This window comes from Epinephelus fuscoguttatus, linkage group LG15 (genome assembly GCF_011397635.1).
Source record: "Epinephelus fuscoguttatus linkage group LG15, E.fuscoguttatus.final_Chr_v1".
Classification (NCBI taxonomy): Eukaryota; Metazoa; Chordata; class Actinopteri; order Perciformes; family Serranidae; genus Epinephelus; species Epinephelus fuscoguttatus.
The window spans coordinates 4,588,489-4,614,337 of record NC_064766.1 but is presented as its reverse complement, the minus strand read 5'-3'; the positions used below and the strand labels follow the sequence as shown (position 1 = coordinate 4,614,337).

At 40.4% G+C, this 25,849-nt stretch overlaps 1 protein-coding gene across 1 annotated transcript; it reads right to left on the bottom strand.

The window, feature by feature from the left end:
- Positions 1 to 5,685: 5,685 nt before the first annotated feature.
- Positions 5,686 to 13,721, bottom strand: LOC125902808 (cytochrome P450 7A1). The gene is made up of 8 exons (XM_049599428.1): positions 13,355 to 13,721; positions 11,538 to 11,778; positions 11,204 to 11,413; positions 10,870 to 11,064; positions 10,541 to 10,740; positions 8,711 to 8,841; positions 8,072 to 8,250; positions 5,686 to 7,965 (listed from the first exon to the last, which is right to left on the bottom strand). Exons 1-8 carry the CDS (start codon positions 13,435 to 13,437, stop codon positions 7,663 to 7,665), a joined length of 1,542 nt encoding a protein of 513 aa, XP_049455385.1. The 5' UTR covers positions 13,438 to 13,721; the 3' UTR covers positions 5,686 to 7,662.
- Between the last annotated feature and the right edge of the window lie 12,128 nt (positions 13,722 to 25,849).

The window sequence follows — 25,849 nt, the reverse complement described above, 5'->3', positions numbered from 1 at the left end:
GGCTCCAGGGTGGGGCCCGGTAACCCTCCGGGCCGGGTACACGTTTTGTTGTTGTTGTCCATCATGAAGGGTCTTTTGAACCGTTCTTTGTCTGACCCTTCACCCAGAACCAATCTGCCATGGGAAACCCTACCAGGGGCAAAATGCCCCCGACAGCATAGCTCCTAGGGTCATTAAACTTTTTACAGCTCAACCAGGACAAAACTGAAGTTTTAATCATCGGTCCTGAGGCTCAGAGAGAGAACTTTTTATCTAAATTGCAGGCATTGTCCTTAAATCCATCTATTCAAGTAAAAAACCTGGGCGTTATTTTTGACTCTGAGCTTACTTTTGTTCCACACATTAAGCATGTAACAAAAACAGGTTTTTATCATCTAAAAAACATAGCCAGTGTCCGCCCTTTTCTCTCCCGAGCTAACACGGAGACGCTAATCCATGCTTTTATCTTCAGTCGTATTGATTACTGTAATGCCCTGCTTGCTGGTCTTCCCAAAAAAAGTATCTCAGGCCTACAACTTTTACAAAACTCTGCTGCACGCGTGCTGACGAAGACCAGAAGGCAGGCTCACATTACACCTGTTTAAAATCACTGCATTGGCTCTCTGTGTCTTTCAGGATTGATTTTAAGGTTCTTTTAATGGTTTTTAAATGTCTTAATGGTCTTGGGCCTTCTTATCTTACAGAACTGCTTGTATCCTATGAACCCTCGCGGATCCTTAGGTCCTTCGGCACTGGCCTCTTAATTATTCCTAAAGTCAGAACACGCGCTCAAGGTGAGGCATCTTTCGAGTATTATGGCCCCTGTCTGTGGAATGGCCTGCCGGAGGACCTGAGGGCTGCAGAGAATAGTGATATTTTTAAGAGCAGACTCAAGACCTACCTATTTAATCAGGCTTTTAACTAATATTTTTCTTAGTTTACTGATGTTTTATTGTCATTAACACTTTTTGTTAGGTTTTAACATCACTCTTAGTCTTTTACTGATGTTTTAATGTAATTTTTAGTCTTTTACTGAGGTTTTAATATGATTCTTAGTCTTTCATTGCTGTTTTATGTTATTCTTAGTTTTATTGTAGTCTTAATTGTTATTTCTTCCATCTGTTGTTTAGCGTTCAATATTATATTTTAATCTTATTGCCGGTGGGAAGGACATTTCTTTAACCTTGTAAAGCACTTTGTGCTACATTTATGTATGAAAAGTGCTTTATAAATAAAGATTGATTGATCGATTGGTTGGTTGATTGATTGATTGATTGATTGATTGATTGATTGATTGATTGATTAGGGCACTCAAACTCCTCTACCACGATAAGGTGACGGTTCTTGGAGGTGCCAAGGTCGTGCAGGTGCTGAGCCAAAAATGTCTGAAACTGAAAAAATGAAAAAATCTCACACACTGCAGGGCTCCTATTTAGTGAGATTTATTTCACCTAGTAGTGACGACGTTTCGAGCCATCGCTCCTCATCAGATCACAGACAATGCAAGACGCCATCTTAGGGTCACATGATACAAAACAGCTGATTCCACTTACACAGTAATCTTAGTATAGAATAATATAATTGGCCATACAAAAATATATCCCCTGTATCAAGTGTTGAACGTGAATACCACAGAATACACAATATTATAAGCACACTAAACACACACTAAAAGTAGTTTGTAGTGAATACAGGTAATCAGGTCAGACCGTCATGAAGTACCAAACATACTAAAAGAGGCGCCTCTTACAGTTCAGAAAGGTGTAACATAAAACAGCCAGGGAACGGTAGTATAAATATCTGTAGGCTATATATACACACATATAAGTACATCCAGAAACGCAGAGCCTGAACAGTTTAGAGAAAAGGCCCAATGTCACATTCTTCATTAAGGCCTCTAGGTCACAGAGTGTCCAAAGTATAAGTTCAAAACAATTCACACTTCAAAAGCAGATTGTTAATATCTCCTCCTCTCTGTGGAAGTTGAACATGCTTAATACCCATATAATTAAGAGAAGCAACAGGATGGTTCATTAGGTTAAAGTGACAGGCTACTGGACTTTTGTTATCATGATTCCTGATCGTACTTATGTGTTCTGAGATTCTATTTTTCAGAGGTCTGGAAGTCTTGCCAATATAAGCCAGGCTGCAGGGGCATTTAAACATGTAACTGACATTACTGGTTTTACAAGAGATGACACCTTTGACCTTAATAACCTTTCCAGTGTGTGGGTGATAGAAAGTCCTGGTTTTAGGGGTAAAGTTGCATTGCTGGCAGTTGCCGCACTTCTAATATCCAGGTTCCACTGGACTCAGGACAGAGGTGGATGGAGGAGGAGGGCAGTCAGCCCTCACCAACATGTTCCTCAGGTTAGGAGGTCTTTTGAACACAACACGAGGTAGTTTGTCTATATGTCCTTTAAGAGAAGAGTCTGTGACTGTGATGCCAATGTGTTTTAACCAGGCTGGAGATCTCCTGGGCCAGAGGTGAGTATGGAATAGCACAGGTGAGTCTCTTGTCTGATGTTTTGATCCTGGTGTTATTTAAACACTCAGCCTGTGTAGATTTGGCAAAGTGGTTGGAGGCCTGTGTTACCCATTCCTCTTTGTAACCTCGTGAGGAATCTGTCTTTTAAGTCTGTTGCTTTCTCTTTAAAATCAGAGTCCCAGCTACATATACGGCGGACACGGTGTAACTGAGCAATGGGGAGACTTTTTTTCAGAGGTGTAGGATGATAAGACTGTCCGTGCAGAATAGAGTTTCTGTTTGTAGGCTTCCTATATAGAGAAGTGCTGAGACCATTTTTATGGTTAATGACCAGAATGTCTAAAAAGTTCATTTTGTGCTGGTCATGGGCCATGGTAAAGTTCAAATGTGAGTCTTGTGTGCTCATAAAGTGGTGAAATTCATTGCGTTTCTCTTCAGTAGAAGTACAGATGAAGGAGATATCGTCAATTAGGGCTGCTCAATTATGGAAAAAATCATAATCACAATTATTTTGGTCAAAATTGAGATCACGATTATGCAAATGATTATGCGGCACACGTGATGACTTATATTGTTTATGCGACGCCATGTCAGGTTACAGGTTACGGCACCACTTATCTGACCTGCGACCATGATCACATTTTTGACTTCACAAACACAAAAAAGATGGGATCCATATGTTGACAATTGGACTCATGGTTTTGGCAGGAAAAGGAAGTGTATGAGAGGTTTCAACTCCATTAAAACTGCTGCCTGCTCTGAGCTGCTATCTGCCCCTGCCCTCTCCACTGCTCCAGGTTTCCCCTGGCAATTACCACAGCAGACATGTGGGTGTGTGCGTGTCAAAGTCTCAAATGCATGAGACATGACAGGAGCAGAAGCTCCATTTTAAACAGCATGTTAGATATCAGTGCTTTCCATCTAACTTAAGCTACTACAGCTTTTACCACTAACACTACTGTTGCCACTTTTGGTTTTTTGAATGTTAAATACATACTGTAATGTATTGAAAATAAACAATATTATACACATAGTGCTCAGTACCTGTAGTAAATGGATCATGCAGTACATGTAGAATGCAGTCTTCGTAATAGAAAGTACATATCAATGACTCAGCTACTGTTATTAATACTTACTTAGTAGCAGGCACCTGTCAAAACTTCTTGGAACATTTTCTAGTTTGATCATAACTACGCTTTTTTTCTTTTCTTTGTGAAGCACTTTGGTCAACATTTGTTGTTTTAAATATGATCTATAAATAACTCTGTCTTGACTTGACTTGTGGCTCAGAACACTCTAAGGACAAGCTGAGTGGACCCTGCTTTCCTAGTGCAGGAAGTCCCGCCTCCTGGGGTCACAGACATGACTGTTTACATACGGGCTCAAGAGTAGGGGGAACGAAAGCCATCATTCTATTTAGATCTTAGTGACGGTCATCCCTTGGTCTCTCAGATCCACAGTTATATTCATAACTTACAATGTGAGTGCATTTAGCCTCCTCTGCAGCCCTGCATAATATGACCCCTGGGGTGCTATGTACTTATGACTCTCAACTCTTGATGCAGTTATCAAACAACACATTAAAACACAGGCAACAGAATGCAATGCAGCTGACTTTGCAATGTTCAAAATGTGTGAAACTTTCTTTGATGCTACAAGAAATGTCCCAAAACTGAAAATAACCAATAACCAGAGTTAGTTAGTGTCACTTAATAAGGCATGAGGCTTGCACGTTTAAAATGAAGAAACCATGTTATATACGACATAGGCCCTTGTGTTTCTTTTTTCTCCCATTTTCTGCATTTTTTTTAAACCCATATATAGTCTTTAATGCATTTGGTCAGCTTTATTTTGAAAAGCTAAGCCACAGTAAATCGTGTACTGAAAAAGAAGTACTGCTGCAATGACGTTTGTGGGTTGAAAGGTGGTCAGGTTTGTTCTGTCTTACATTAGACCGCACCCAGGTGTGTGTGCCAATGCATTGCACAATGCACTGTTACAGTAACAATACACTGAATAGGGCATGAACTAGACCATGTCACTTACTCAGTTGCATTTTGAAAGTACTTTGTGAACTTTATTGTCAACCTCAAAGCAGCTGGTTTTTTGACATGGTGTGTGTGTGTGTGTGTGTGTGTGTGTGTGTGTGTGTGCGCGCACGCGCAATACACAGATGCATTTCTGGATATATCATGCTTCAAGCTCATGGTGTGAGAGGTATTGGAGCAACATTAAAGCTGAATGGAGTGGGAGATAGGGCAGCGCTCATCCCATTTATTTACTGATAACAATGTTGTGGAAATTAGTAACAAAAGAAAGTAAAAATTGTTAAACAAGTTAAGCTTCACCTGAGATGCCAGAGTTTGTGGACTCTGTTCTCCAACAACACAGATTTTGTCATATTTTCTTAGCTTCAGTTTTGACATGTTTACTTGATGAGCATGGCCGCCCCACAGGTTGCATTCTGTTTATATAGGACTAACTTGTAACAGCAAATATGTTTCTGAGGGAAAGGGTTAGTAATTAATGCACAGTAAAGTACATTTTCTATTAATGTAATGAGGAAATTAATTGCTAATTCAAGAACTTGATAAGTCCCAAAGACGCTGATACTGAACGTATAGGCAAAATGTTCACTGACAACATAATTAATTTGTTTTCTGTCACAATCTTTTAATACACTACCCCTTTGTAGTGACTACAGCATTTGTTTTTTTTTATTATTAACATTAGACCAAAATCTTTTTCTTTCATTAACTGTAATCACAGTTCTTCGTATATATGTTTATTTATATACAGTATATACATACACGCTATCTTCTTTTAAGAACAAACTAAATGTAATTTAGAGTGTAAATTAATTAATTGTTATTAGTCTTGTGTGTGTGTAGGTGTGTGTGTGTGTGTGCTGTCAGTTCTGTATTTATAACTTTCCTCTCCTGTATTTTTTTTTATCACAGTGTGAAGTACTTTGAATTGCTTTGTATGAGACTGTGCTCTACAAATAAACTTGTTTTTTTTAATTAGATTTGACACATGTTACCTACAATAATAAATAAATAATCTTTTACCTGTTATCCACAGTATTGCGTTAGATATATAATCTATAACAAAATTATGTGTATATGTATTTATGTACTCCGCACAGAGAGAGAAAGAAAGAGCATTTGCACTGAGTTCAACAGGTAGCGACATCAAACATGGCAGACAGACAACTGTCCATATATATTGATTTATTATTAGTTAGTACAGCGTGTACTTGTTGACACATGCATGTGGCATGTTTGTTCAGGTTAAACAGCTGTGCACATTGTTACGACCTTGCTCCAGGTTCATCACATTTATTCTGCTCACAGAGCATGTTAATGTGTAATTTGGAAGGTAAATGCTGAATGTCGGTGTGGTTGTTTGGTTTTCACGTGAGAACAGTTCTGTCATTAACTGAAGAACATTCCTTCTCGATACAGTGACTGAACCTTACAAATGCAAATATGGTCAGTACGGATGTGGTTTGTTTTTACTATTATGTGTCATGATTATGCAATTCTCAGTATGAAAAAGTCAGGAGTGTTGTTTGAAAATGGGGTGTGTTGAGTCAGCACTCACAAACACCTTCCTTAAAGAAACTGTTTAGCCAGCTACGCAGCATAAATGTTACACAGACTTTTGCATTGAGCATTTCTTCATTTCTAAGGGTGCACCTTAAGTGTAGAATTGTATTTACACAAACTACAACTTATCTTGTTAAGCAGCATACCTTGCATTAATAACTCTGAGAGGCCTGATGACACATATAAGCTCAGCATGTGCCAACAATCTGACACATCTGTGGGGACAGCAGCGTTACAGCGTGAGAAAGCCAGAGAGCAGACTCCAAGGTTAATGGAAGATCTATCTCATACTTCAAGGTGAAGTCAGTAAATGATAGGCCTACTGATTACAGCGATGTTCCTTGATTTTAAAAAAGAGTTTGGTCATGCTGCACTGTGTAATTTGAACTCACAGAAGAAATTATCTGTTGTGAAATGACAAAGTACCAAACATGTGGTGATAGAGCAGAATGGATGACTTCATATGTTCACACATATTTTTCTACATGCCATATAATAAATACATAGATAGTAAAAGTATGTGTTTCACTGCTGAGTGTTGGCTGTGATAGTCAATGCTAACACACATTAGAGTGGCAGTTTTTCTCAAACTGCAGAAATGTGAACTTCCACTGGCTCCAGAGCTGAAAGGAACATACCAGTGTTTTTGCATGTTTAGCCCATTTACCACAAATTGCAAAAAAAACAAAAAAACAAAAGGAAATATTAACAGGTATCCTAACTGAGTTAATAAAACATGAGAAGAATATCCAAATAATGCAAAGTAGAGTTTTTTTGTTTTGTTGTTCTTGTTTTTATGTAACTGACTAGGCTAGGCTACAGAATCAAAAAGTCTGCATTAGGGATGCACAACAATATCGGCACGTCATTAGTATCCTCCGATATCCGCTACAAAATAAAATATCAGAATCGGCCAACATGCTTTGTCTTATTTTGCACAATGAATGAATATTACATACACTGAAATGCATTCTATTTCATGTCTCCGTCTGCTGGTGGGCCATCATGATAAGAGTATGCATGTATAGTATAACATTAATTCCACTTGACACGAGACTTGGTGATCACTTAAAATAGGTGGTGAAAAAGAAATTGTGCAGTGTAACTAACTGGATCTATCACAGCAAAGACTGTTTGTTTTTTCTTTAAAAAGTTATTTTGTTGTGCTATGTCATGGTAATTGTAGATTGATTTAAGGAGTCTAGACTGACATAGTGAAATCTATTGAAACCATTAGCGATCTGCAAGGTACAAAAACTTGATTTGAAAAACAAGATTTTGTACAAATGGGCCAAACATGCAAGAACACACTTGTTTTATAAATGTATGTGGCTCTAGATCTGTCTTTGCACAGGAATTCAAGATGCTGCTGGTCCTGGTCCAACCAAGACAACACTACCAAGGTTTTAACAGTTTGTAAGGGCTCCAGCCATACATGCACATTACATGCTCTTCAGCAGCAAATTAAAGCAACAAAAATATACAATTCATTATATTTACATATACAGGAAGGCATTTTCACTGATGCTGTTAAATATACACTATGTACAATATATAGTTAAATCTCTCTGCCTGACAAAGAGCCTAGTGGTTTGATTTCAGCTTGTACTTGAAGTTCACATCATAGGTAGGCTGGAGGATTCCCAGACCAGCACGGGATTGGTCAAGAGGCGGGACTTTGATTGCAGGGTCCAGTAGTTCCATGTCAAAGTAGGACAGCACCAGGCTAAGGAACTGCTTGATCTCATACACAGCAAAAAATCTGCCGGGGCATTTGGTCACGCCAGAACCAAAGGGCATGTTGAAGTAACGCAGCCGTCGGCCTTTTCGGTAGAAGGTGGGCTTCTCCTGACCGTTCTCATCAAGGAAACGGTCAAACTTGTACTCCTGCAAGGTGAAGAGGAGAGAGAGGGAAGAAGAAGATGAGTTTTCAGTAGGCCAACACAAACTGTAATAATTTCCTGAAAAGGATTGCTTTCTTGTACGGTCTTACATAGGGATCCTCATAGATTTCTGGATCGTAGTGCAGCATGGGTGGATATAGGGCAATGACATCATCTTTCCTAATACGGTAAACTTCTTGGTTGTCAAGGTGAAGCAGGAAGTCCTCCTTGGCAACACGCACATTCATGGAAGCACTGGAAAGACGCATGGCTTCATTTATGATACTGTCTATAGACAGAATGTAGACAGAAAGACAAAGTTAGACATTAGGTTCACAACATTTCTGTACTCCATTAAAAAAACATAGACCACAGTGATATGTTGTATAGCTATATAGGCAATGCCTAGTCTGAGTGGGCGGAAGTTCGCTGCATAGATCAGCCTCTCATTGGGCGGAACGAGCCACCCGCTGAAGTCCTGCCCTACCACCTCCGGTTGTGTAGCAGTTTTCAAGCGCACCGTTGCTGTGGCACTGCCAAGAACGACTGTGATTGGTTGAAAGACATAAAAAAAGCCGGGGCATTTTTTTCTCCAATCTTAAAGTGAGAGTCGGTGCAGCCAGAGCTTTCTTGTCTTGAGAAAGGTCTGGTGAACGAGACTAGGCAATGCCTGATGTGAATTAGTTGTCGTACAAGAAACTTCTCTTTCTAGTAACTTTTTTTCTCTAATAATCTATTGGTAATCTTACCTAGAACAGGCATTTTGTCCAGCTGGTCCCTGGTCAGGTTCAGTTTGGGGTCGTTAGGGTCAATCGTCTGACCTGAATCCTCCAGAATTTTCTGCACTTCCTCACCAGCTGCTTTCATAGCATCTGGACTCCTGGACACAGATACAGGAGCCTGTTAGTCATGTTATGGTCACTGTATGGTTTACTGATATTGGATTACTTATTATAATTTCAGCCTATGCAGGAACAATTCATTTCATTTAATTGCAATAGCACAATATGACAGTTTCCTACAGTGGAATTTAACTGTTACCAGGGTGTTTGGTGCAAATATATAGAAATCTAAAAGAAAACAGGTTTATTATACTATGTATATTTACATCAGATGAACAGTGCAGGATTTGCATCTCTTATTACATAGAACCCAGTTCCTCAGTTTAATGAGACATAAAGTACCTGGACAAGTAGACATACACTAAAATGATGATATTTAGTATTTAGTTGTGAATCCTTTGCAGTTAACTGAAGTGTGTAACTCACTGACATCAGCAGCAAGGTGTGAATAACAGGGAAGCCAGAAGGAGCCTAGCTTCTCTTACACCCCTTTTGCACCAAAGTTAGTGCAATATTTCAAAACACAAGTAAACCTGTTAAAATAGGCTATAGACTCCTTTCCATTGCCAGAGTATGATTTTCTGTGTGTGGGTTTTTGTTTTTTGTTTTTTCAGTGTGTCACATTTAACATCACCTTAACATCACAGTCTGTAAAACAAGTAAGTAAACAGTAGAGAGCAGCATGGAGGCCTGTGAATACTTAACAGTGGTCACTTCTTTTTATATGTCTCTTACTTATTCCTTCTCTCTTTCAAACTCGGTGCAGAATAATTTGGATTGATGTTCACGTGCTGCTTGGGTGGAGACAGACAGTATTTTGCGGTGGTACGTCATTGCATCTCACCAGTAAAGGTGTAACATTAGTGTGTTGTGTTTCCATCAATGTCGATCAGAGCCAGACCCGAAAATAACTACAGTCATTTGACCTGAGTGTAAATGCCAATTAAAACCTTTCCTATGACATTGAAAAGCCAGATGTTAGTAAGTGTTAGTAGGTTTTTTTGTGCAGTGGAAAAGATACTTTAATCTACATGAATACATGAACCCCCTTGTGAACACGATTTGTGAAATTTGGGGGGAGTGGAGCTTCTTAAGTATTGACAATATGTTATTTTTGCCATGCATTTCTATTGTTCTGTATTAGTTCTTCCATATCTAAATTACTGTGCAGGGGTTTGGGGCAGGGACCATATAAACTCATTATTCTTACTGTTAAAACTCTTAAAATCTAAAGATCTTGTGGAATTACAGACAGCTCTAATAATATTTGAAGCAAAAAACAATCTACGACCAGGAAATATTTAAACATTATTCACTGAAAGGCAAGGTGGTTATAACTTAAGGGGGAAATTAAATTTCAAGACTCCTTCTGTGCACTATGACAACAAAAAGTTTTTGTATTTCCATCTGTGGAGTGAAACTGTGGAATCGTTTGAGTGTGGAGCTCAAGAAATGTCAGAATATAAAAAGAGGTATAAAGAGATGATTTTCACAAGATACTAGAATGAAGAGGGTGTTTGACTATTAGCAGGTGTGAGACTTAATAGCATTCATGATCCTAGTCCTAGATTGTTTAAATAATTAATTCAGATAGAGATGAACCAGATCCATTACTGTTCAGACAAAGCAGAATTGTCAACCGCTATTGCCTGTTAACTTGAGCAATACATTGTGGCTGCTTTCTGTTTAATCTGCTGTAAGCATACACAGTAAAGAAGAAGAGGGCCATCAGCATACCTGATCATATAAAAGAGACTCCAGAAGGTAGCAGGCAGGGTGTTAGCCTGTGAAGCCCAGAGCAAAGCCACATGGGTCCTGGCCTTGCTCACATCATTGAAGGTAGATAAGGAATCATTCAGGATCATCCTCATAGAGATCAGATCAGACACATTCTCCCTCTTGGACAACTTTTCAGCGTGCATGGTCTTTGCAAGGTTCTAGACATTTAAAATCAAAACAAGTACAAAAAGACATTAAAATAAAATGGCAGCACAGAGACATTGTGGCATCAGGTCAAGGCAGTTTGTCATTGGTTCTTTTGATAATTGTGGGAAAAACCCACTGACCTCTCTAGCACTGTAGGCACTTTTGAAGACATGGATAGGCAAGCCAGCCACCAGTGCTGGGAAGATCTTATCAAACTCTTTGAAGTTCTCCAAAGCGTTTAGCACCAAGGCTTTCTGAGCCGCCTGCTGAGCCTGACGCTTGTCTTCACCAAGATCTTTACCAAACAGAGTAAGGTAGCCAGACTCAAACATCACCTGGAAGACAGCAGTAACAAAGAAAATCAGTCTAATCCAGACCACTATAAACTACAGAGCCTTAGGCCTGATAGCAGACTACCTCTTGCAGCATTTTAACTTCTCTTGTATGCGTACAGTCCAAAGTCCAATTACTGACCTTGTAGCAGAAAGCAAAGATGCCATCCACCTCCCAGTGGTCCTTGCTGGGGCTGAGTGTATCTGACCTCAGCATGATGTCCTGGAGATGGCCCATCATGGTCTCTATCAGGGAGGGTAGAGCCTCACCCTGCAGGGTCTTCAGAAAGGTTTGGTGAAGGTTCTCTGTGGTGTGGCCATGGCGAGGGTCGAAGCTGTCATGGCCGAATGCCTGGTGAGGATAGGAAGAAGAGTTAAGTCATTGGACTCGCTGGAAACATGAAAACATCTTCTCTTGTGGAAAACAAAATATCCTGACAGGACATGGTATGAATTATAAATGACAAAATCAGTACCTTGACAGATGTAGCAAAGTGGAACTTCCTCCAGTCCAGGTGTCTCCCCTGTCTGATGACTGAATGGTAAGAGAAGGGGTCACACAGGAAGTGAATGTACTGGCCTGCGATCTTGCAGGTGAAAATATGGCCGTACTTCTTCTGGCGGCTGCGGAGGAACTGAAGAGGGTTTGTCCCGAACTGCAGAGCACAACCCAGGTAGGGGATGAAGCCATTCTCTAGTGCAGGCTCACCAGGTTGCCTATGGGCATTGACAAGGAAGATAGCAGACAATATTCAGTAAAGGTCAATACAAAGTGCCAGTGATGGAAAGTCAAAATGTTTTCTATACTGGGCCTCACTTTTTTGTCTATTCAGAGGATTATTATAAGGATTGTATCTGTTTAAAATAATTAGCAATAGTAATAGTAATAGCAATATGAGCAATAGTGATGCAACTTACAGCCAGCATATGGAAGTTTTTTGTATTTCTTTCATTCCAATGAAAACCATGTATGTCAAAAATGTAAATTATTCATGAAATCCCTTCTGGTTTAGTGGGCATTTTTCCCTATAACGGTCTAAACAAGGGATGTCTCAAATCCAGCCCAGTCACTCGTAGAAATTTTTGGCATTGTACAGTTCTGCAAATCATTAATGTGTTGACATCATCAACGACAACATTCTCCTCTCCTTGAATCTTTCCTCAACATTCCCAGTACTGTTCTCTCCTGGCTCAGGTCATATCTCACAAATCAGCAACAGTACAACAATATCAATAACTGCACCTCCTCCCCCGCTCCTCTGTCCCAAGGCATCTCCCAGGGTTCACTGCTTGGTACTCTACATGCTCCCCCTTGGTAATTTTATATGCTATCATATGCTATCATGGTCTACACCGATGACATCCAGCTTTACAACTCCACTAAATCCATCACCATAGCAACTCAATGACATTAAACCATGGATGAAAGCCAACCTCCTCAAACTGAACTGTGATAAATCAGAAATTACATAATTGGTCCCAGGTGTTTTACCAAAACCACTCCCAACTCCAGTCTGTCCCCCTCCCCTCCCCTAACAAATACAACCTTGAAAATTATTTTTGAAAGCAACCTCTCCTTTGAACACCATGTCAATCAAATCACCAGAACTGCCCTTTTCCACCTAAAAATATAACCTGTCTCTGCCCATCACTTTCCCTCTCTGCTGCAGAAACTCTGATCCATGCCCTCATCACATCCAGAATGGAATGCTGCAATAGCTTATAGTACATCATCCAAACTAAATAAACTTCAGTACATCCAGAACTCTGCTGCTTGTCTGTCTGTTATTATTATAATTATTGTTATTAGTTTATAAGTCAAAACATGATCCTCCTAACAACTACAACATTTCCAAAACATTACAAACCAGTTTCCAACATTGTTACGGTAACACGCCAGCCTAAATGTCCTAATGATGCTCTTGTAAACAGAATTCTTTTTTTTTTTTTTTTACATTAGAAACTATTTTCAGATTTGATCAGTCTGACTATGTTTGACCACAGCAGATAAGCACTGACAGCACACAATGTTTGTGAATCAGCGGCATACCAAACAAATTCCAGCACCTTCGCATAAGCCCTTGTTTGATCAGCACAGTCCTTATGTTATTAGGTAATGACATAATGGTCATTACTTAAGTGGTAGCATGCACAGCATTTTTGCTTGCCGTCCTTGTTGATCTGTGTCCATCAGCATATTTCTATTAATGTTTAAAGGGCTAGACACACTGTGTAAGCAAAGTACGACAACTGAAACAATGAATAATCTTACATGTCCTATGTCTCATCTTACCTGCGCCGTATCCCCACAGCAAGCCACAGCAGGCAGCAGAATCCTACCACTACTGCCCAGATCAGAGCGATGCTTAAAATCATGGTGTGGTTGTCGATGATGATGAGAGGAAGATGCAACACCCCAGGACCTTCACTAAACACAACTAATGCTCCACACAGATCACACTGACAGGAACTATGATGAACTAACTGTTGCCTGCTTCATTAAAGGTAACAGAAGAATGTGTAATAAAGATCCTGCCTGAGGTTCCTGTAGTTTTCCTGCCAGGTGACTATGAATGCAAAGTGACACTGCTTGTCACTGCAAATTGTGCAAGCAGCCTTTGTGTGAACACTGTCAGTTTAACCTAGTGTGATGACAGGCAGTGTGTGACATGTTTTTATACTTGCCTCTTCCCTCAGGGTGGGCCCAAGGGCGGATTCAGGAAAATGATATGATATCATCACTGAGATCAGCTTTAGCTGTGTCACACTGGAATTGCACATGGAAAAAGTTGTGTTTTTTCCCAATTATTTGTTGTGCAACAAAACAAGCATTTATCTATCTGCAATGATTTTCTTTGTGATAACCCTATATCTATTTATGGATGAAGTAAGGGGAGATGATTTTTTAAAATCTAAAAATAAACATATTTTCATATATAAAATAATAAATAATACACAAGTATACAAGTTTGCATGAACAGTAAGTCTTTTTTAAAAGTGTAATAGAGAGACTTATCCTAGTTCTATCTGTTATATTAACACATTTCAGTAGAGTAAATTATAAGGTGTCCTAAACAATGAACTACGTGCACGTTATCTCACTGGGATTTCTCTAGGAAATAGAATTCCATGTATGGTGTGTGTGTGTGTGTGTGTCTGTGTGTGAGATGGCCTTGACCCGGGTCCATGGACAATGTTACCTGCAGGGCTGTACTGCGATAATGCATCTGGGTTGGTAAATAGATTCAAGGTTTCTGCTGTGCTCCCGTGTGTGTGTGTGTGTGTGTGTGTGTGTGTGTGTTATTATTCTAAGGTATAAGACAAGTCTGACCTGTTAAGACTTGTTGTTGTGTAACTGGAGACAAAATCTAGATCATCAAGACAGACAACTTTGAAGCGTAACAGATTGCAGCATTATTAAAAAACACCTCACAGTTTGACAGATGGTGACTCTGAGTGATAAAATATGATCCGTCTACATGGTTCAAGGGGAAAAACACTCAGAATGGGGCTTCTTAAGTTGTGGTGGAGCACTAGTATTAACCGCAGTGCATACTGTGTGAACAGGTAGGGACAACCAGCAACACTTCAGTGTTTAAATTCCAGTAGTGCAAAGTTGTTTTGCAAGGGTTGTGATGCTAAAGAATGTATCCACTGATTTATAGCCTTCTCTTTTAGTGTGTAGGTCAAAGGAGAAAAGTCATTTTGGGCTGCAGGGCCTCACGTGTAACTGTTTTGTCCCTACAAAAATTGGCTTCAAAGCCCAGCTCTTGTCTTGGGGCCTGGTGCATTCTCAAAGTGTTTAATGTGGTCAACATCAGCTAATTAGCAAACAAAATAAAGAGACTGATATAAATAGCATTGATTTTGCAGGTATTTGGACATAAAACCAAAGTAATGGACATGACCTGACAGTGTCAGATAAAAAGTCCACGGTAACCAAAGTCAGTATGATTGATCCTCTGGGGACTGTGAGTGTCTGTTCAAAATTTCTTGGCAATGCAGCCAAAAGTTAATGAGATATTTTTGTTTGTACCAAAGTAGTACATCTGACTGCCCACATTGTCATCCCCAGAGCCAGACTAGCAGCATGTCTAAAAAGCTCAACACTTAAATGTGAGGCTTTTTAACATAAGAGCTACTAGTTAATAGAACAAGGGGCTTTTGCGCGTTGTTCATGACATGTAATTCTTATGGCTGTGCTTTGCCACAGCCAGAAGCGGGTTAAGGGAGAAGGATCACTTTAACCAAATAAGAAAGAAACAATAGAACATCTTCCTTCTTACCTCTTGTGGTGCAGCCGACCTAATGGATGTCCACCACTTGGACTTCTACCAACACTCCAGTACATCAGAGCTGCATTTGGCAACCATTAATGGGACTGTAAATGTCCCCAAGAGGAAAAAAATCCCAGTGATTTTGGTCATACCTTGACTTTTCATGTAACACCACCAGGAGTTCGACATCTTTCATTTGAAATGAAATATCACACCTATGGAATACATTTACTGTAAAACATCACACAAGATTTTTCTTTTTTAATCAGTCAATCTTTTAAGTTAATGTAAACATATAAATTTCATTAATTTGGGGTCAGTCCACCTTAAAGTTCCTTTTTGTGGACGACTTCAAAACTTGACATGAAGTCTTTTGAATTGAAATGATGAGTTGAGTGCGTGTACTGTACTAAACTCATTAAATTATGTTTCTAAAGACATCTAATCAACAATTAGAAGACTTTCCAGCATGTATTAACTAAAAAAAGTCATTCTTTTTGTCATCTGAAATAAACATGAAACTTCTTGTATCTTTAATACACTCTGAAAAGTCTGACAGGTTGATTTTACTTAGAATCTAGTTAACATTCATTCATCTTCTAACCGCTTCATCCTCTTGAGGGTCGCGGGGGGGCTGGAGCCTATCCCAGCTGACATCAGGCGAGAGGCAGGGTATACCCTGGACAGGTCGCCAGACTATCGCAGGGCTGACACATGGAGACAGACAACCATTCACGCTCACATTCACACCTACGGACAATTTAGAGTTGTCAATTAACCTGGTCCCCAATCTGCATGTCTTTGGACTGTGGGAGGAAGCCGGAGTGCCCGGAGAGAACCCATGCTGACACGGGGAGAACCCGTAAAAAAAGGTTGCATAGGCTAAATACCATTACTTTGTTACTGAACAACAAGGGGCACTGGCAAAAAAAAAAGTCCAGAGTAGGGTAAAAAGTGCTGACAGCAGTCACAAATTAATATTTCCATGTCATGTAAACACAAGTACTTTTTACACAGAGATGGTGCTATGGGGCCACTACAAAGTCCCTTCTATATGCCTGCTTTGCATTTTAACACAGAGCAAAATTATGACATCATCATGGCACTCCAGTGTGCAATCTAAGACAGCGTCTTGGCATAGCGAAATCAACAGGGGCATGGGGGTGTGACATGTAACACAACTTTGGCCTCTAGTGAGACATAAAACATACACGTCGGCAGCACTTTATAATAACTATGGTATAACATGGCAATAACAATCATTTACCATTCCTGTTATATGGCGGCTGATCTCATTGTCTGCTCGGAGGGTAGGAGCTCCCAGACCTCATTCTTTTCCTAATTTGTGGATAGTTACAGCCACTGTTCTTCTTCTTTGATTTGTGTGGTGGGTCACACGCGTAATCAGGATTTCGTCATTTTAGGGGTAAGGCCACTTGGCCTTTTGTGTTGTCAATTTTTTGAGGTCTCAAAGGCCAAAAGCCAGGGCAACAAGGCCATAAAATAAAACAATGATTTTAAGTCCACATCCATAATGAATTTAATTTAAGGATTTAAGGATGTATAACTATCTGTGAAATGAATAAATAAAACAAGCTCAAGTACTTATAAGTAATAATGTGATTTATTAAATAGTACTAATAAACCCAATGTGTTTTAAATATAGAACAACCAGGTTCATGTATTTATAAGCAAACAATCTTAAATATTAGACCTAAATATTTTTTGAGTATACATGATAAACTGATTCACTGAACAAGACTGGCTTACAATTATTTTTGATGTGTTGTTAGATAGCTAACAAACAAACAAACCACAGCAGGGCTATTCAATTACTATTTCAACTGGGCCACATTTCAAAACCAGATAATGTCGATTGGCCACATTTTTAGCAGCGAGCAAGCGCTGCTGCCAAAAAAACCTTTTTTTTTTTTTTTTTGCATACATTCATATATTTATAGAGGCATGGCCCTCCTCAACATAATGCAGAAACAGACCAAAAAAAGAGCTATCAGAAGCATAATAAGTGACATTAACAGTATCTAATAACACACACTGGGTCTCATTCATGAAACGTGGGCAGAAGGAATTTGTGTGTAAACTGTTCGTAGAGGGAAATTTACGTGCATGTCCGCATTCATCAATATTTTAGTAGCTCCGATCTTTTCGTAGCTACTAACAAAATCTACTCCTGCTCCTGACCACTCGTAGTGCTTGTGTAAATTTAGTAAAGCACATAAATATTGCTTGTCACTATTGGAAATTACAATTTTAATTCGTATTGCGCTCTGTTATGCACACAATACACAGATGCCTTTAAAAGACGTAATCTAAACATTACAAAATATTAAAAATATAACACATTTAATTAAATTAGTTGGCAATTAGCAGGTTTAAGATCCAGATTAGGTTCATGATTGTGAATTATCTATGTAAATCGACTCAATAGATTACACGTTCTTTCTACATGTTGAATGATGATAATAAAAATATCTGTAAGGACAGCCGGATCACAGCCTCTTCGGCCTCGGTGCCTGGGTTCAACAGGGGCAGCAGGTGGTGGAGCCACGAAGGAGCACACGCCAATTATTTGAGACAACACCTATTTTTGGGGGGGTTTTGTGGCTTTTTGATCATTTGAATGAATAAATCTGATTTGAAAAATGTTTAATTTACGTTGTATAAAACAGAGCTTTAGGCTATTAAGATTCAAATCATTTGAAGACAATGCATACAAACTGCTGTAGGCTATATTTTATCCGTATCATTTGTTAAAATAAATGTTAAATAGCTCTACATTCCGACAGCCATCACTGATTTAGAGTTTATCCATTACGCACAAAACATCTCTGGTTTCTCATTCCCACGTCATTCAAAACCCCACAAATGAATCTTCTGTTTATTTGGTGATCGCTGTATTTTTTGTGTGTGCTTATGCGTTTCTTTGCCTCCAGTTTCATATCAAACCATTTACGCTTCACCTCTGACATGGTTCTTTGTACCATGGAGACAACATTAACAGCATCTGTTACCTCCCTCCAGGCCTTCGCTTTGCCTGTCCCTGTCACACCACTACTAACTGAAGAAAATAAAATGTTTTTTCTTAAGTCCACTTCACCCAAAATTATTTCGATCTCCACTTCGGAAAAATTCTTTTTTCTTTCTCTCTCTTTCTTTCTTTGTGCCATGACTGACAGGTCGACTGGATGCACCTACACCTCCTTATGTGGTGGTCATTGGCTATTCATGGGCGGGGATTTATGCTAATTGCTGAATACTGGGAGTGCGCTGTCACTTTACGATGGATTGGCATTCATGATCATACACACGTGTTTACGATCAAATCGGAGTTTCCTGCGGCGTTCCTGAATCCGGAGTAGGTTTTTAGTGGCGTAGGCTTTTATGTGCAAATCTACACACAGATTTACTCACTTTTCATGAATGAGACCCACTATCTTTCTACCAGCATGTCCCTCTCCCCTCTCCTTCACACTCTGTCCCTCCTCTGCTGAGGACACTCACTGTCTGCTGGTTGGCTACCTCGGGTAGATTTTCAGATAAAGTGCTAGCCTACATACAGACAGCTTTCATTTTAGTTTGTCTTTAACACTTGGCCGTTAGCCTCGCGAGCGCGATGTACTTGTGTCAACCGCCATCATAAATCATAATAGCGGTGAATGAGAGAATCATATTTCAACAACCAATGTTTAGATATGCCCAAAATGCCCCCCCCCCCCGCCCCCCATATATAACTGAAACTGAAAAACAACAACAAAAAAACATTATTTTTTCATTGCTATTCTACGATAGTCAACCACATACCACCATCCGAAATAATGTAATCATCATAATTATAACTAAACATAACAAATCCCTGTTAGGATTACTATCAGTTCAAGTGTTGCAGTTCTGCATGTGGTTTGTCCAAGATATGTTAGTGAATTTGTACATATTTTACTTTAGAATTTCAATGGCAGGTAGTAAGGGTGCATGTGTTTGGGGGGGTGGGGGGGCATGCAGATTTGGTTTCTTACTTGTTTCTTACTCGAACTCGTTTCTTAGTTCCTGTTAGTACACGTGCTGCTGCATTCTGAATTAACTGGAGAGTTTTTAAAGACTTATTAGACTTACCTGATAATAGAGAGTTACAGTAATCCAGCCTTGAGGTAACAAAAGCGTGGACCAATTTTTCTGCATCCTTCCGGGTCAGGATAGTCCTAATTTTCGCAATATTACGCAGATGAAAAAATGCTAATATAAATATAAATAATGAAAACATTACTCAAAGGTTTCTTGCAGTAGTGCTAGAGGCCAGAGCAATGCCATCTAGAGAAACTATGTCATCAGATAAAGAGTCTCTGAGTTGTTTGGGGCAAAGAACAATAACTTCAGTTTTGTCTGAATTTAACATCAGGAAATTGGTGCTCATCCAGGTTTTTATGTCTTTAAGGCAGTTATGAAGTTTAGTTAATTGATTACTTTCTTCTGGCTTCATAGATAAATACAACTGTGTATCATCCACATAACAATGGAAATTTACAGAGTGATTTCTAATGATGTTACCTAAAGGAAGCATATATAGAGTGAACAGGATTGGTCCGAGCACAGAACCTCATGGAACTCCAAAACAAACTTTAGTACAGTACGTAGAGGTGATTCATCGTGAACATGAACAGCACAGAAACAGGAGATTGCTGGAGCTCAGCAGTAACAGTTGTTGGCTGCCGACTGAGAACCAGAAACCGAAGAGATGTTGGATGGAACTCAAAAACAGATGAGACATTGACACAGGAACAGATGAGATGTTAGCTAAGACCCTCAACTGAGGAACTGACAAGACATTGGCTGAGAGATGGGAGGCCTCAGGAACTGACCAGATTTCAGCTTGAACCCCCAACTCAGGGATAGACTGACTGATGTCAGCTGTGACCCCTGACTGAGGGACAGACGAGATGTCAACTAGGACCCCTAATGCAGGAGCAAATAGGACATTTGCCGGGACCCCCGACACAGTAGCAAAAAGGATATTGGTCATGACCTCCAAGGTAGGAACAGTGAAGCGTCAGCCAGAATGACCTACTCAGGGTCCATTTTGGGGTTTGGCTGGGTGTCAGTCATAGTGCTGGATTGCGGAGGTTCAGGGTCACTAGACATCTGAGGCGCAGGCTGGTTGGTTGGGACCATGGACTGAGGAGCTGAAAGGATGGGCTCTGGAACAGCCTGGCATGATAGTTACATGGCCCTGAGAAACAGTTTTGTTTTGTTTTGTTTTTCAGGACACCTGGTGAGGAACGAAATGACTGACCATTGGCACCTCCTTAAAATACTGCCATTGTACAAAGATTTTCTCCGAAAGCGGAATACGCTAACATGAGTAAGAGGCAATGAAATCTGCCAGGATTCGATCAAACTCAAAAACCCTTACTGACAACAAGCATTGCTCTGCTAGGTCCATATTTTGGTTGGTTCACACTGTCACAGTTATTCAGGCTCAAGTGCAGAAGCAAAAGTAAGGCAACAGGAACTGAAGAAAATAATTACTCATTTACCAGATTCAAAGATTAAAGGGATAGTGCACCCAAAAAGGAAAATTCAGCCATTATCTACTCACCCTCATGCTGAGGAAGGCTCTGGTGAAGTTTTAGAGTCCTCACTTCCCTTGCGGAGATCAGCGGGGGGAGCGGCTAGCACGCCTAATGGCAGACGGCGCCTAAGACTAACATCCAAGAACACAAAATTGATGCCACAAAATATCTCCAATATGCTCATCCGTAGTGATCCAAGTGTCCTGAAGCCCCGACATAAAAAGTTGTTTCGAAAAACGTCATATGAACTATGTTTTTAGCCTCATTGTAGCCTGTAGCTCTGACTGCTTCTCTGTGCTCCGCACTCACGTGTGCGCGCTCAGGGTGATTGGTGATGCACAGTCTCTAAAGAGCAGCAGTCTCGTCAGTACTGATGTCCAGATTCTCAGGTGTAGGCATTGCCAATTCCTCATCCATTGGCAATGTTTTGCATTTGAAACAACTACACCACCAGGTTTCCAGTGCTTGACTCCGGTATTCTGCGGCTGGCTGAGGGTTAGGCTCATGAGCTGCGGCAGCTGCTTCGTCCAGTAGCCTGAGTTCCGCGTCTGTATACTTGGGCTTTAATAAATACGGCTCAACAAAGAAATGCTCTTCCTCCTCAATTTCAAAGTCTTCAGACTTGTTGGGCTGTCCTTTGCTAAAAGACCGTAGTGCAAATTATCTTTTAGCTCTGTGGCCATTATTGCATTAAGAATCACTCTTAGGTCTTCAAGTGCAATTTCTTTTAGTACAGTCACAGCTAAAATACTAAATAAATCCTAAAAAAGCCATTAAAAACTTAAAATTGATTGGTTCCATAAAAATACATAAGAAATTTTGAGTATTGGGTCATTTTGGTACCAGTGATGAAGGTCGTTCTTTTTATTAAAAGACAATTTTTGTTGCCGAGCTTCATGTCTACATAAAGCCAGCACATTTGAAAGTTCTTCAGACACAAAAATGGCTAAAACAAGGAACCTAATGCAGGAAACACACCTGAAGATAAAGATTCTCAGCCAGGAAGGGTACAGCTGCCGCCAGATAGCCAGGAAGTGCAGATGCAGTCCTTCAGCAGTTGGATACACTCTGCAGAAATACAGACGAACCAACAGCTTGGAAGACAAACCAAGATCTGGGCGTCCAAGGGTTTCTTCAGCAAGAAATGACCGCATCCTGATCCGCATGTGCAGGCAAAACCGCCGAATGACATCACAGGAGCTTCAGCAGCAGTGGTCAAACCAAACTGGTGTCCAGTGTTCCACCCACACTGTACATGGCCGACTTTTAGATCATGGCTTAAAGTCCTACAAGGCTATCAAGAAGCCCCTGATCAATGAGAGACAGAGGTTAGCCCGGCGTCGTTGGGCCCAGGCACACAAGAACTGGACAGCCAGGAATTGGAAGAAGATTTTGTGGTCAGATGAGTCCAGTTTCCAGCTTTATCTTCCTCCTACTAATGTGAGGGTACACAGAAGGCCAGGTGAAGCATTATCTCCAGCATGTACAGTACCTACTGTCAAGCATGGTGGAGGCAGTATCATGGTTTGGGGATGCATGAGTGCTGCTGGTGTTGGTCATCTCACTGTCTGTGATGGCACATTGAACTCTACCAAGTATTGTACCGTTTTCGAAACCCACATGCTCCCTTCTGCGCATGCACTGTTCCGTCAAGGTAAAAACTGGATGTTTCAACAAGATAATGCCCCTTGCCACACATCCAAGGCCAGTAGAACTTGGCTGCAGGAGCACAGTATCCACATGAACCACTTCCCGCCCCATGGTCACCAAAGTAAATATTGGACCCATTTTTTCACAACCCAAACATTTTGAAACTAAAATGACATTATTCAGACAGACAAATCAGGTAAAAATTAAGTTTGTTTGAGACCTGTCTCTGTCTTAGCAACAAACTTTAGCAAGCTCTGGCAAAAACTGGTAGTTATCCCAAATAAGGCATCAAAGATTACCCAAATAAGGCTGTAAAATCTCGATATCTGTCAGTGGTCCTCTTTTGTCTTTTCAAGACATGCTTTGAACATAATATAATCCCTTCAATGCGGTACAAGTCCATTATTAAACCAGTACTAAAGCCACCAAAGAATGACCCCAAAATACCTCTTAATTATAGGGGCATCAACAGGCTCATGCAGTATTTGGAAATTGATGAGCAAAATGAGGAACGAGCCTGTATTGACCATTGTAGAAAATGTTGATGAAGAATAGTGAATGATGAGTGAGTGAGGAGATCATAGTCCCAAATGACTAAGCAGTTAATGTGTGGTGCTGACGTGCTGACGTATTGCGGTAAGCGAGTTGTGTCATTTCCGGTGTTTCTGTGACAGCGTCTCTGTACTGCTCTGGTGGATTCTACTAGCCTGCTTTCTCACTTCAGTTGCTTTAACCCTTTGATGCACAACATATGAACACCCCTTCTAATGCGCAACATGGGTCAAAAATGACCCGCATTCATTTTCCATGTGTTTTCAGGCTGGGTGAGTGTTTCTTTGCTGTATTTTTTTTTTTTAAATCAATTTATTTTATTATTAAATGTCCCAATTATAATTTTAATATCTTGTTTTTGATTAGTACAAGGTCAATGCTTCCATTGTCTGTTTATTATTTTAGGAATAAAAATAGATTTTGGATTATTACACCACATGGGTCAAAAATGACCCATTTATCCAAGTGTGATTTTGAATTAAATTACTTCATACTATAACAATAATTTGCTTCAAATAATCACTTTAGCAATGCTTTGGGCCAAATAATCATACATTTTATATTTGAAATGTGTTTATTTGTCGTACACAGACATGGACATTCTGTAGACACATACCTCTGATAACAGTTGGACAGTTGATATTTTAACCATTTTACCATCTGATTTGTGACCAAATAAAATATAACAACTGATCACAGTACATATTGAATAGATAGTTTAACAATTGTAATCTTATTTGTGACCAAATACAATAAAACACAACTGATCACAGTGCAGTAGATAAAACTGAACTGATAATTTAACAATGTAATCCGATTTGTGACCAACTAACATAACACATCTGATCACAGTAGACTGCTAACAGCCATTTCAATTCTTACATCCCTCACAAATGACCACGACATGTCTGTGCTCCTTACACACAGGCCTGGTGCACTGGGAACACCAGCTGCTGGCTTTTCTGTCCTTGGAAGTTGTGCAGATTGCACACCTCTTCCTCTTCCCTTGGCCGGCCTCCTCCTGTGGCTGTGTGGTGCCTGGGTTTTGTTTTTTGATCCCGCATCTTCCCATAGCCTCAAGGATGGACTTTTGGAGTACGGGTGTGCTCTCCATGCGCCTCTTCATGTGTGGCATGACTAACTCCTGGCCCAGCTCTTTGATGAACAGGCGGCGTGCGTTGCTTATGCCACTCATGTACCCCGGGTTTTGTGAAGTGAAGCTTGTGTATGCGTTGAGGGTCGCAACATCCAGCATGTTATACCAGAGGACCATTGGCCACCTCCTTGTTCTCCGCTTACATGTGTAGGTGCTAACCATTTGATCCATTGTGTCTACACCTCCTTTTGTTTTGTTGTAGAACTGGATCACATCTGGCTTCTTCTTTTGGTTGCTCTCATCCACTGCTTTGTCGTCGTGCATTGTACTCAAAAGGATAACAGACTTTCCTTTTTTCTGGACGTAGCTCACCATGGTCATGTTGCCTCTGAATCCAAACTCTGAGCTGTAGATCTCACGCAGTTTGGATGGCTTCATCACAGGTGGGATATCAGCCTTGTTCTGTCGGAGAGTGCCTACAATTGTTAGGTCCTTCTCAAGGAGCTTCTCAGCCAGAGGGACACTGGTGAAAAAGTTGTCCATCGTGATGTTGCGGCCTATGGGAGGAAAAAAAAAGATTGCACTTTATCAGTATACAACATAGAATTAAAAATTAAATTCACTGACCTCACATTTATTCTTTCTTTCATTCTTATTTATTCTATTCTATTTTGCTTACAAAGAAACCATATAAAATAAAATTACACAGTATGAAAGACTGTAAACATGGATAGAACTGATAATCTGCATTCACCTGTCCCTCTGATCCCACTGCACAATTGTTGGACAACAGTCTCCCCAAGCTTCTTCTTAATCTCCTCTCCTGGCTGCCTCCCTGTGTAGACAGTTCCGTCTATTGCATAAGGTACCCTTGCATCGCACATCCAGAAGATTTTTAGCCCATATTTCGCCGGCTTGCTAGGCATATATTGTAGAAACCTGCACCTGCCCCGGAACGGCACCAGCTGCTCGTTGATGGTGACACAGTCACTAGGGATGAACCGTCTTCTGTTGAGAAACAGCTCCCACAAGGCAACATCCCAGCTCTTGTCCCCCCTTGCAAGGAGGGTCAAACCAATAAAGGCCAGGAATTCTTCTTTGTCGATGCTTTTCCACTCTTTCCCTTTTGCTGCGGCTGCTCTGCGTCCCTCTAAGTTGATGCATCTTAGAACCTCCTCAATGATGTCGTCACTGATGAAATTATCCCAGGCATCCTTTGGTGAAACAGCTGCTGATCCAGGTGTAGGTCCTGGGCAGCTCCTCAGAATGTTATGACTTCTTATTCTGCTGTGAGTGGGGGGATTCTCATTCCAGTAAGACCCGTTTTTACTCAATCTATTTGACTGGGTCTGAATTTCCTCTTCAGAGGACTCATCAGATGAGCCCTCTTTGTCATCAGAAGAGTCTTCTTCATTCAGGAGAGACACACCCATAACTCCAGCTTGACCCTGAGGCACATAGACTGGGTCATCATCATCAGAGATTTCAGACTCAGAATCAGGACCAATTCCATCCTCATCTTCCTGATCTAGTCCCTTCTGCAGCATCTCCACAACCATTTCAGCAGTGAATCGATGAACAGCCATGAACTGAATATAGAAAAGCAAATGCACAAAATATTATCATCA

Excerpts from the sequence above, each read along its gene's own strand:
- LOC125902808 (XM_049599428.1), bottom strand. The coding sequence starts at position 13,437 with ATGATTTTAAGCATCGCTCTGATCTGGGCAGTAGTGGTAGGATTCTGC. Across the intron at positions 8,842-10,540 it reads AGTCTCTTTTATATGATCAG|GAGTCCAGATGCTATGAAAG; the intron begins GTATGCTGATGG and ends ATCTGTGTCCAG. Across the intron at positions 8,251-8,710 it reads GGACAAAATGCCTGTTCTAG|ACAGTATCATAAATGAAGCC; the intron begins GTAAGATTACCA and ends TTCTGTCTATAG.